The sequence below is a fragment of the Argentina anserina genome, chromosome 4 (assembly GCF_933775445.1).
Source record: "Argentina anserina chromosome 4, drPotAnse1.1, whole genome shotgun sequence".
NCBI lineage: Eukaryota > Viridiplantae > Streptophyta > Magnoliopsida > Rosales > Rosaceae > Argentina > Argentina anserina.
In genome coordinates this window covers 22,182,485-22,194,653 of record NC_065875.1, presented here as the reverse complement: position 1 = coordinate 22,194,653, position 12,169 = coordinate 22,182,485, and the positions used below count along the sequence as shown (strand labels likewise).

The following is a 12,169-nucleotide window of genomic DNA, read 5'->3' as shown; positions in this document are numbered from 1 at the left end:
TGGGGCATGTGGGCATTGCTTGTCTGTCAATGGTCCATGCATTCGCAACGCAAGATCCACTTTCAGACCGAACCAAAAATGAATTCCAGTTAAACTCTAAACTCAAAACTCAAAATCATTTCCATCACGAGTGATCCGAAAAACTCGTTTATTTATGGAATTTAATCGTTACGGGGAGAAATGTGGTGGTAGTATGGGGGATGAACAAAGGGTTTGAAGTGGAGCCCTAGGTAATAATGATTGGTGAGGAAGAGCATTTGTGATGTTGAACGACTCATAGCAATATTCCTCCTCCCAAACAACAGCTGGATTATTCTACCAAAGGCTTTGATATGATGAATTTGAAGCCATATTGTTCATACTTATTCCACATTTTATTCGTTTGTAGGGAAGCCACAAACCCTACTACGGATTATCATCATTATAAAAAATTAAGTGGCAACCGGGAGCGGCGGCAAGGACTAAATAAAGGATCGAAAGGACTACCACTACTGTCACTATTACCCATCTGTAGCTGTACGTACCACCACCTTAACACATTCGTATTCAACATAATATCATCATGCAGCACTTTTGATAGAGAACAAAAGTTCTGATTGAGTTTGATATGACAAATATATATTCTGATTACAGTAGTTGATAAATGACTCAAACTAAATCTAAATTAAACCCATAAATCACTGATATTCAAAACTTACAATATGGAATTGTAATGCTGTAGGCTCAAAGTCCCAAAATTAAAAATTCAGTATGGTACTATGGTACCAAACTAGGACTATGATGAAGAATTACGTGGATGAAACGCTGTAATGGATCATAGATATGATGAATGGTTTGGTCGAGAATATTATAAAGGATCATATGGTACTGGTTCATTAAGTAGAACATTATTGTTGACCCAATTATTATTATGAATGATGGCTAAATCAAAATGCAAATCAAAATGTAATGATTAGAGAAAGACCCCCCCAGGTTACTGATGAAGGGAGGACTGGGGTTTCAGCTTTTTCATCGATGACAGGTTTTGTACTGTACTGTAAAAGCTGAGCCCGGCCACATATCACATGAGCATTAAGACCTACTCTACCCGTGTGCTTGCTTCTCCGGTCAAACTCCCATCCTACTTTCATTTACCAAATTTTTCCATTTTTTTCTTTTCTCTTAAGAAGAACAGATACTTTTGTTCCGTGGAACGAATGATCACAGAGCATGACAAGGGTGAAGGTGGTGGTACCCTCTTGCATCACAATTCCATCAATGAGAGAATCGTGGTAAATAAACCGATCAGAATAATCATCAAGAGTGGCAATAAAGTCTGGTTTCGACACTGGAATCGCATGCTTTGTATCAACTTTTGCTACAAAGTTAGACTAATTAGGAGAATCATGATACAATCTAGTGTGTAAGAATATGTTACCGGTGCATTAATATCGAGAAGTTAATATGTGGTCTCTAAGAGCGACGGCTGAGCAACAACGCTCAAACAAAAACTAGTAGCTCTAAGATATTAACCTAATTAATCAACACAATCATGGCATCGAAAGAGTTAGTCTTAGAGAAATGCTAGGCTGTAAGTAGGACATACGATGTAGCGCTTCTCATAATAATAAATCGGGTCCTTGGTTCTTTTTTCTTAGTTCTTCTCCCTCTAAATTGCTCTTGACCTTCTCCGAGTCACTTGACAAGATTTTATGTACCAAAAACAAAGGGAGAAAGGAATCAATGAGGATAATATTAACGCAAATAAAGAATATTCTCAGGGGTACTTCAGGCACCCCAAAACCTATTAATTGCACATCAGAATCTGAAAAAAAATGAAAAGTTAATCCTGAAAATCTCCTTTCTTTCGTTGTGCTGACATGTATATATATATCTCTCTCTCTCTTTGACCGTCGTACACCCCCCTCTCTCTCTCTCTGCTTATATAAAATCCAGAGCTTCGCCTATATATATAGAGTTTTACACACACAGACATACACAAACACAAATTCAGTTTTTGGGTTTTTTGTTTCAGTTACCATCATCCTCTTCGTCCTCATCGTCACCGTCCCTCGCCTTTTCGCCGCAAACTCTGCAGCAGAGAGACTCCCAGTCGCTGCTCAAAACCTCCTCTCCAGATTGATTCAACCAAACCTCTACTCTCTCTCTCTCTGTTTCTTCCAACCCAAGAGCTCTGATCCGACGGCCACGATCTTCTACGTAAGTATCTCCTTCATCTCTTCCTAAAATATCAACCTATCTATCTATATTTCTATCTATCTGTTTATCTATACACTGTGTGAAGTAGTACTGTGTAATATATGAATGGTGCTTGCTTTTTGGTGGTCAGTGTTCGGTTTTCGTTTTCGAATATTTGCAACACTTGTGTTTCAAATCATTTCTTGCATGCAGGGATTTGATATTGAATTGGGTTTTCTTGATTCTGGTATATTTAAAATTTTGGTGTGGGGGTTAAAGCGGTTTAAAGCCTTCATTTTTAGGATTGGAGTTGTGTGTTTTAATGCCGGTTTGGTTTGGTATGTTGGTTTTGTTTTGGCACGTTTGGTCAATCAATGCGTTTTTGCTCAACCTTTTTTGTGTAGAGTTTGTTGCGTGTTGATGGACGTCATGAACACATTGGTTAAGCGTTCAAGATGAATTTTGAATGAGTTTTAGTTTCGTGGATTAGATCAGAACATTGCGTATTCAAATTCAATCGTGTCAATGTTATTTCACTTTTTGGTAATATGGAAAGTAGGATACACAAGTTTGGACTTTAGTAGTCTGAACACGCCTATAAAGGTTTGGACTTTTTTTTTTATCTTTTTGAACAATATAAAAGGTTTTGGACTCTAAACTGTGATTTATAGTGGAATTTGATCTCTAAAGGAATGCACTTTTTTACTTTAAGTTTAAAAAATTTATAATTTTGAATTATTGGGTATAGTTTGCATTTGCATGGTGGAAGTTGTATGAGGAAGGTGATAGTTACTTTACAGAGAATGGTGTTGGATGCTACTACAAGCTGTAGGTGTAGGACAAGCTGTAGGGACATAACCTTTATGTAAGGTGCAAGATGTCTTAAAATTAAATGGCTGACTAGATTTTCCATTTCTATATCAAATATATGTCTATACATGTAGGTCTCAGTGTTTTTGTGGGATTCAAACTACTGCATAGTAACATTTAATATTTCAATGGATTAGATTCTTATTTGGAATATGGGGATGTATGAAAGAGATTTCCTTCAAAGTTATCAAGAACCACTACATTGTAAAGGGTCTCAAAGCATGTTATATTATCTATCTTGAGTATTTCTCTTAGTATATGTTCTCATTAGTTTATAAATTATATAAAAGGACAATCAGATAAGACTTTAGAATCACATGAATCTGACCTGTTGTATGACTTGCATCTTATTTTGTTATTTGTAGTGAGCAAGTTGCATTCTACATATTGATGGAGCCTAATGGCCATAGGAGACTGAGGAGAAAGGATGGTCATATGCAAGAAAACGGTGACACGAGTGCGTCAAATTTAAGCGAAGAACTTGATCCATGGACTGCATGGGCATACAAGCCTCGCACCATTTCAATGTTACTTGTTGGTGCTTGTTTTCTTATGTGAGTGCACTTTCTACCTTTCGTGTAGTTTGAGTTATTTGTCATCTGGCTGCTTTCATTAGTATTCGAGCAGGCAGTTGAATATGAAATGGGTGGTGCAAACAAGTTGTTAGGTTTTCTCTATAAGACTTGGAAAGTTATGGTGCAAACTAAATTAATATTCAGACTTAACAGTAGCCAAGATACGATGCTTTTAATTCTTCCATTTCCTATGCATGCACAATACATGTAAAGTAGTGAAATGATTAGTTGACATGTTCGCTCTTGTGTTATCTGTTTAACTTTTCCACCAGTTGGGTAAGTGGAGCCTTAGATCCAGAAAGCAGTGCTTCTGGAGACCTTGTTGCATCTGTCAAAAGGTTAGTTCTGTGCTATTAATATGTGATATTTTTTGTTGCTCTTATTTACATATTTCAATTTTTGGAATAATCTAAATGCCTTTGCGATCTTTCTTGCAGGGGTGTATGGGCGATGATAGCAGTTTTTCTTGCTTATTGCTTGCTCCAAGCCCCGTCTACGTAAGTTCTTGTATTGGGCAAGTTATTTTTTGTATTCATCAGTATGCGACTTTACCTCTGTGGATCGGAACTTAGTAGCATGACTTCAAGGATGTGAGGAGTGTGAGAAACCTTGACATTATCGCTGCCGTTGAAAAGCTAGAGAACTTTGCAAAACTTTGAATTAGTAATATTATTTTTTCTTAAATATATATTTTTGACAAATGACTAATTGAGGTTTATTTGTGATATAGTTCTGTGAATTAATACTAGTGTTCCGTGTGGTTGGTTTGGTCCGGGGATGGGAATGATGTGTATGCGTTAGTCAATTTCAGTTTTGTTCATTTTGTTATTATCCTACTGGATTATTGTTTTGAAAAAGAATATGATGGAATTGGTTTTTTTTATTTCTTGTTTATGTTTAATTTTTTAATTTTAATCGTTATGCAAATAGCCAAATACTATGCGTGCTACTAAAATTTATAGCAACGCTTGGTCAGATTGTTGGGTTAATGCTCTTTTACAATTCATACAGGGTTCTTATCAGGCCACATCCAGCAATTTGGCGGTTAGTTCACGGAATGGCTGTTGTTTACCTAGTTGTTCTTACATTTGTACTTTTTCAGGTCAGTTTCAGTTTTTGTGGATAATTTCATGTTAGTTTTCTTTGTAACTGCATATAAGCTCAGTTATGCTTACGTTGGCAAGTACCTCTTTCTGCTTATTTATGTATGAAGTATTGAGCATCAGAAGTTAACCTAGAAAACTCTTAATTGGAGCCATACCAGCAAATTTAGGGCTCTGCAATTTCCTTTTATTGTTTTTCATCTCTAGAAAGATTTTCACTGTATTGTAGTTAAAATTTTCTGGTAGCTAATATCTGGTTTTACAATTCACAGAAGCGTGACGATGCTCGGCAGTTCATGAAGTTTCTGCATCCTGATCTTGGCGTTGGTAAATTATTTTTCCTCTCTTTTTCAAATTTTGAACATGGCACTACATTATACAGAACTTTTTTATATTTTCAATTATCCGAGATGCCTTAGCTTATTATTCACTGCATTTACAAGTATTCATTCTTTCTTTGTATATTTTGTCGTACAGAACTCCCAGAAAGATCTTATGGTGCTGATTGTCGTATATATTTGCCTGATAATCCTAAAAGCAGGTTTAAGAATGTTTATGTATGATATCTTCTTTCACAACTTCTACTTAAATTTATCCTTGCGTACGGTTATGTGCTCAATGTCTTGTCCATGAGGTGTGACCATGCAAGTTTTCTGATTTTTTTTTCCTGTCTCCCTAGGAAACACTTTTTGATGAATTTGTTGTCGCTCATATAATTGGGTGGTGGGGAAAAGCTATATTGATCCGGAATCAGCCTCTTTTATGGGTGCTTTCGATTGGATTTGAACTGATGGAGGTTATTGTCTTGTATTTAACTTACTTCTATATTGGTTTATTGGTTTGTACCGTAGTCTGAAGGTATTCTTTTTCTGCATGATCAGCTTACATTCCGTCATATGCTACCAAATTTCAACGAATGCTGGTGGGATAGTATTATTCTTGACATTTTGATCTGCAACTGGTTTGGTGAGTACCCTCTTACTCTAATAACTTTTTTTGAGTAGTGACAAAATCTTTAGCTGTGCAATGCATATGTTTGTTGGTCCATCTCTTTATTGTAGTTGCTTATTGTTTAAACTGTTTTAGCATTTAACATTTTAAAGTTCTGGATGTGGATCCTTTTATATGTTATTGTATTTTGATATGAATGTTCCAGTTTGCTAGAAACTAAACTGTTGCAATATTGTTAGAGTTCTTAGGTAATTGACACGACCAGTAAGCTCAGTATGCAAAATTTGCATGAGCAGATCTTGACTTTTACCCAGTATAGCTCAAAGTTTTTTCTGCTAGATATCATCTAGAATTATGTCTGCCCCTCTTGTGACTGGTTATGTTTGGTGTACTTGACAGGTATCTGGGCAGGAATGCATACTGTTAGGTACTTTGATGGAAAAACATACAAGTGGGTCGGTCTAAGTCGTCAACCCAATATTATTGGAAAGGTATGTAAAGATTATCAATTCCACATTTTGGTTCATTGTTAATGTATTCTATACATACAAATTTGAAAATAGCATTTTCAGTGCGGTATGCAGTTAGTGAGTAACATTTCCCTTCCTTTTGTTAGATAATGCTGTCAAAGTTGATAGTTACCATGGTCTTAACTCTTAAGTAGAGGTCTGTAGTGAGATGCAATCATATTGTGGTTTCAGGTGAAACGAACTCTGGGACAATTTACACCAGCTCAGTGGGACAAAGATGAGTGGCATCCATTACTTGGTCCATGGCGTTTCGTTCAAGTCGTCACTCTTTGCATAGTTTTCATGACTGTAGAGCTTAATACATTCTTTTTAAAGTTCTGTCTATGGATTCCTCCCCGGAACCCTGTGATCGTATATAGGTTGATCTTGTGGTGGCTAATTGCAATTCCAACAATTCGTGAGTACAATTCATACCTTCAAGACCGGTACTCTCTCTCTCTCTCTCTCTCTCTCTCTCTCTCTCTCTCTCTCAACACACACTCCTCACACATAACAAGCTATGAGTTTACCAATTCACCCTTCCACTTAATGACTGTTTTCTTATGTTTTGCAGGACACCAGTGAAGAAGGTTGGAGCTTTCTGTTGGCTTTCTGTTGCTATTTGCATTGTTGAACTTCTCATTTGCATCAAGTTTGGACATGGTACGCGGGTGTTCCGTTTCTGTTCAAAAATAATCGTGGTTTGATTATCCTATCTCCTGTGTGGTGTGCTGGTGGCACATACAAATTTGTTTTGGTCATGAGATTGACATCATTTTTTGTTTGATTCTGATCAGGATTATACCCGAAATCGATGCCATTATGGCTGGTAGTGTTTTGGATGTCTGTTGGAGCAGCACTTGTAATATTTTTGATTGTTTGGTCTTGGCAATTGCACCGAACTCTCGGGAGAAAGAGGCGATGATTGTTCCATTGTGGTACTTCATTCTTTGAATTGCTTCCTCAAGGGTATCAATCCATGCTGTAAATGCTTATTACTTTTATAAGTTTTAGTTGTACATTCTGATTCTCTTAGATTAGCGGATCACAGTTACTCAAGTAGAGATTATTTATTCTTTCTTGCTAGGCAGTGGAAATTACTTAAAAGGCTCGCGCTTTACTGGTTTGCCACCATTACTGGCAAGATATGATCTAAAGTCAAAGGACCGAGCCATTTTGAACTACAGATTCCCTTATTGTTTAGTTTTTCTTTTATAATTTTTAATCAGTTTTTTCAGTAATACCAAATGAGTCAGTTTCTCCATACAATGTCGCACATATTTGTCTGCAGTGCTTCTGTCTCCTCACCAAAGTTGAGTAGAGGTCATTTTATTAGCTATGTACTGAGAGCATCCTGAACCAAAGCATCTCTTTGAAATCGTCTACAGTATCAAATCTTTCTGTTTGAAGTCATTAGCCATTACCAGTGCGCGCCTGACATCTAATGCCATCTCATAGGTACATCCGTGCTGTAGTGTATCACTATCAGTGCATGAAGCTTTAGAAAACAAACACTTTCTGAGGCTCAATAATTGTATACTTATATTCTTGACCAAGTAATATTATAGCACAATTGCAAGTTTCCTACACGCAACGTAAATCAAATGACTCCTCTTAACCATCGCCACACATTACACCCTTATTCATTCGGTAGAACCCATGATGATTTCTGTCGTCCTTCAATCGGGACACGCAATCACTCTTGTTTATTAGGATCTTCACTTAGTTCCCATGAAGCCTTTGCTAGAGCCATGGGAGAGAGAACCCTTGTAGGATTTGAAGCGTCACGCATGCCCCTGATTTATATGTACTGAGAAATGTTCTCATTGATGTTCACAGAGGACAAAACCTAAACTCCATCCATTCCCTACATACATATATTCTCCTAGTGCGAAAAGGACTTCTTCTTCCATGTAGTTCTTCCTCTAACAATCTCTTCATTTTTAGACTCTTCATCAATCTGGAGGAGGTGTGTATACCGCAATGGTTGCTTGCCAAAGGATGCAAGGTAGCCATTACCCTCAAGAATCTCAGCTGCCAAGGAAAATCCATTTATGTGACTGCCATCATTCTCTTGCTTTACTTCATCTTTAAGAATGCCGTCTTCATCGGGTTGGCAAAGTGACTGCACTATATCTGAGCTTCCACATTCCCTCCTATATTCTAGGATGATACTTGTCAGTTGATGAGCCTCTAAAATTTTGTCAGGGATGGTCTGTCGAAAACATAGGTAAGCGCGATTAATTCCGAGTTTAGAAGATTAGAACTTAACTAAGGTAAAAGTGTTGATCACAAAGTTTGTTTGTACCTCAAGCATCCACCTCACATACTTGACATTGTTGACATGGTGGTTCATGTCCAGGTCGCTTCTCTTGGGCTACACAGAAAGAAAATTTGCATATTCAGCATATGCTAAAATTCCTTATAACCCGACTTGAGGTGTTGGAGTCTTTTACCTTCAAGTCATTGTTCATGTACTTGGCTTGGCTGTTCAATTTGACAATTTTTTCGACGATATCTTCTGTGATTGCTTGCTTCTTTATAAACCAAGGTGCAATCTCAGCTCTCACGTCTTCTGGCATTTTTGAGAGGCGTCTTGTCTTTCGGTTCATCATCACCCAGGTACTGTTCAGTGTTTTGCATATTCGAATTAGCATCATTAAGGGATACAAGCTTCATCAAGCATGAAGTAATCATAACGAATCTGAAAAAGTTATTACATACCTGGTTGCACGAGCAAAAACATGACCTGTGGCTTCACTTCGAATCAACCAGTCTCGACGCATACCATTTTTCCCAGATGCCCCAACCCAAGTGTCAATTTCCAGTACTTCTCCCCTGCATAATGTTTTAATCTTGTATCACTAAAACTGATTTGGTCCCAATAAGTACCATTCTTCCCTCTAGTTTAATGAATATTGCCTTACTATTACTGGTTATCTTCAAGGTTAGACACTTAGACAGCTCACGATGATTCTGAAGATGGAGAAGAATCCTATGATTTTTTTTAATACTTGAGTTTTATATCCTTTCACAAGTAACTAAGGGAAACCTCACTGTTGATTAAGACTGCTCATATTTGGCTGAGACTTCAATGTTTGAAGCATTGGACTTGACATGAGTTAATTTGATTTGTAGCAGTGACGCCACGCGATTATTGGACTTACCAGATTGGATAGTGATCAACTTGAACTTGCATTCTTGACACAACCCATATGAGATCATGCTTCATCATTCCATGAGTTGCTCCAAAGCCATCACTGAGGAGTCCTGACATCCACACATGATTCAATGCTGTTTCCTGCATAACAAACCCAGGAGTTAGTATTTCTAAGATTTACGTAGCTGTCTGCATAAAATAAACATCATATCAAAATGACCTGCAGAAGATTAAGGATGCTCTCCAACGTTGCAGTCTTATCAGGACCAACTTCATAAGACCTAATAACCACCCTCTGTCTGTATCCTACACCGCCTTCGATGATCATCCCCTGGCGATAATGATCAACAAACTGCTTGGTTGTCGGAATATTCTGTCGAACTTGCTGTTCACTAATGTAACCATTTTCAGTAACAGAAATTGAGGTTAGAGTGCTTGCCATGTCAAGCTTGGCTGTTGACTTAGTTAAGGTACCATTGATCTTGATGTTGTTCAGGCTCTTCTTGTTCGGGTCATAACTAGCTCGAATCCTGGAAACTTTAATTGTAATGGGAAAGTAGGCTAGAGTTGAGAAGGTGGCCATTTTAGTTTCAGTTTGCTATAAAGTTTGAAACTGTAAAATGCGTAAACCGATATTTTTATAGTTCTGCGGGACGGATTCGGCAACGAGAGGGATCGGAAGAAAGTTAGGAGACCTTATTATACTATTGTACATATCAAAGATATAGCCTTGTGTAAACCTGAAATACTTCTGCCACAAATTTGGGATTTAATCATCGTTATGATCGACTGTTAATGCAGACAAAAAAAGGTTATAGTATTTGTTTTTGGCATATATTGTAGAGTCCCAAAATGCGTAGCAACTTATGGTTCTTTGATCTCGGATTTGATGTATGATTTGTGACAACAAACGTATGGATCCAAATCAATTAACTCTAGCTGGAGACAGATGATCAAACATGTAGCACTGATTCTTGGTATTAGACGTTAGCAATGTTTTTTCCCCGCACGATTGAGGCAGTGAGGAAGTGGAGATGAAGTGATCAAGGAACAAGTTCTGCAAGTATTCTTAGTCAACATTTGTTATGTAACACGCTTTAAGGTAATTCTTGGTTAAAGTTGGTCAATACTTAATTTTTTTTATCAAACCATTATATAAAGAGAAATTTTAAATACACAACCCATATCTCTTAATACACACCCTATTATTTTATTTTTCAAATCAAATTATGTAAGTGGATTAAAAGACCAAAATAGACACATTATTATAGAAAAAAAACAAAAATTAAAACTAAATTGCTAGAAGACCTAGATGTCTTTGTTTCAATACATCATATGTCTTTGTTCAATACGCCTACAATCATTTCTCCACAAGTCATGAATTGAGTTTTGAGATAATTAATTAGATGAATACTTTAGTTCATGTATGTATTCTTTCTATTGTCTATCTTTTCATATCAATTTCAAAATAATTTTTGTTTGGATTCTGATTGATTTATGGTATAATAGAGTTGGGACATTGGGTTATAAGAATTCCCTACTGAATTATAGTTCTTACAAACGTTTTTAACAGAAAACGTAGAATATCTGAAATCTTATAAACGATGAAATGACTAAAAAGATTAAAAGTACAAATATAAAATAAAATAAAATTAATTTCAACTCTTCTTCTACGTACATATGACATAAGTTTTAAACATGAAAAAAAATATCCAATTGATGATTAAGTAAAATTCTAATATCCAAGAACAATATATCCATAATCATATATTCACAATTGATGATTAAGTAAAATTTTATGTCAATTTCAAAAGTTATATAATCTATCGGCATTGACTCTGATGTATGTTTCGAAAGATGACGTGCACACTGTATTGATATTAAATTTTAGTTTTTAACTTCTGTTTGCAGTGACTTCATTTTTCGGTTCCACTGTAATTATTATAATCAATGATGATGTTAAAGAACTTGTAAATAAATATATTTGATAATGTACTGTAACTTTGAACAAACAAGTTAACTATGAATTTAGACAAAATTAAAAACTTATTAAACGGACAAAAAAAGTCAGTGTGATGGAGGCATGATTAAAAAGGTATAACTAACAATTGTGGAGGTATATATATAGCATTTTATTGATTTAATTGGACAATGGGTATTTTGGGAAAGATATGAAGTTGGATATTTTGATATATGGTGTGTATATATATATAATTAAAAAGGTATAACTAAAAATAAGGTGTGTATGCTATTTTGATATAAAGACTAAGTAATGGGTTGAAAAACTAGTCATGTAGCCTAGAACATTGGAGCATCAATGCTATAACATGACATAGAATCTCAATACATTAATTTCTTCTTTTATTAGTGCATAGTAATAATCTTGGTCAAAACTGGGCCTTCTACTTCTCCCTTAGATGAGGTCAGTTGCGATATGCATACTATTCTTTCCGGACCACAACTTATCCAAAACCATGGAGGTTTTGTGCAGAGTAATTAAGACATAGTTTGATGCAACTTCACTTAAAAAAATAATTTCTAAGTCGACTTTTAAAATTCATAGTGTTTAATAATTTTAGAAAAATCAGTTTTTTCTTCTTTTAGAATTTATTAGTTACTCACATAAGCTTTTAAAAGCAACCATAAGGTTGTTTTTAGAAATTGTTTTTACTTAAAACTCAATAAATGTCGATATTTTTCTATAAATTCTCAAATAATACCTTATCTATAATCATTTTTTGTCATTAACCATATATACAGTAGTTTTGTTTAGAATTTACCAAACAATTTATTAATCGACAACAATTGTACACGTAATATTTA

The 12,169-nt window shown here is 35.8% G+C and overlaps 2 protein-coding genes across 3 annotated transcripts; one reads left to right on the top strand and one right to left on the bottom strand.

The window, feature by feature from the left end:
* Positions 1 to 1,915: 1,915 nt before the first annotated feature.
* Positions 1,916 to 7,374, top strand: LOC126791741 (CDP-diacylglycerol--serine O-phosphatidyltransferase 1). 2 transcript variants are annotated; one of them, XM_050518212.1, is made up of 14 exons: positions 1,916 to 2,199; positions 3,414 to 3,602; positions 3,896 to 3,961; positions 4,061 to 4,120; positions 4,635 to 4,725; positions 4,999 to 5,053; positions 5,204 to 5,283; positions 5,406 to 5,522; positions 5,608 to 5,692; positions 6,077 to 6,168; positions 6,379 to 6,632; positions 6,761 to 6,849; positions 6,984 to 7,155; positions 7,274 to 7,374. In XM_050518212.1, exons 2-13 carry the CDS (start codon positions 3,439 to 3,441, stop codon positions 7,109 to 7,111), a joined length of 1,281 nt encoding a protein of 426 aa, XP_050374169.1. In that variant the 5' UTR covers positions 1,916 to 2,199; positions 3,414 to 3,438; the 3' UTR covers positions 7,112 to 7,155; positions 7,274 to 7,374. The 2 variants fall into 2 exon arrangements, with proteins under 2 accessions (XP_050374169.1, XP_050374167.1); XM_050518210.1 differs by having other exon boundaries at positions 6,984 to 7,374.
* Positions 7,375 to 7,700: 326 nt separating this feature from the next.
* On the bottom strand, positions 7,701 to 9,929 carry LOC126791746 (palmitoyl-acyl carrier protein thioesterase, chloroplastic-like). Its single transcript, XM_050518219.1, has 6 exons — positions 9,567 to 9,929; positions 9,354 to 9,487; positions 8,911 to 9,024; positions 8,643 to 8,811; positions 8,495 to 8,563; positions 7,701 to 8,401 (listed from the first exon to the last, which is right to left on the bottom strand). The coding sequence occupies exons 1-6, from the start codon at positions 9,927 to 9,929 to the stop codon at positions 8,072 to 8,074; spliced, it is 1,179 nt and encodes a 392-aa protein (XP_050374176.1). The 3' UTR covers positions 7,701 to 8,071.
* Between the last annotated feature and the right edge of the window lie 2,240 nt (positions 9,930 to 12,169).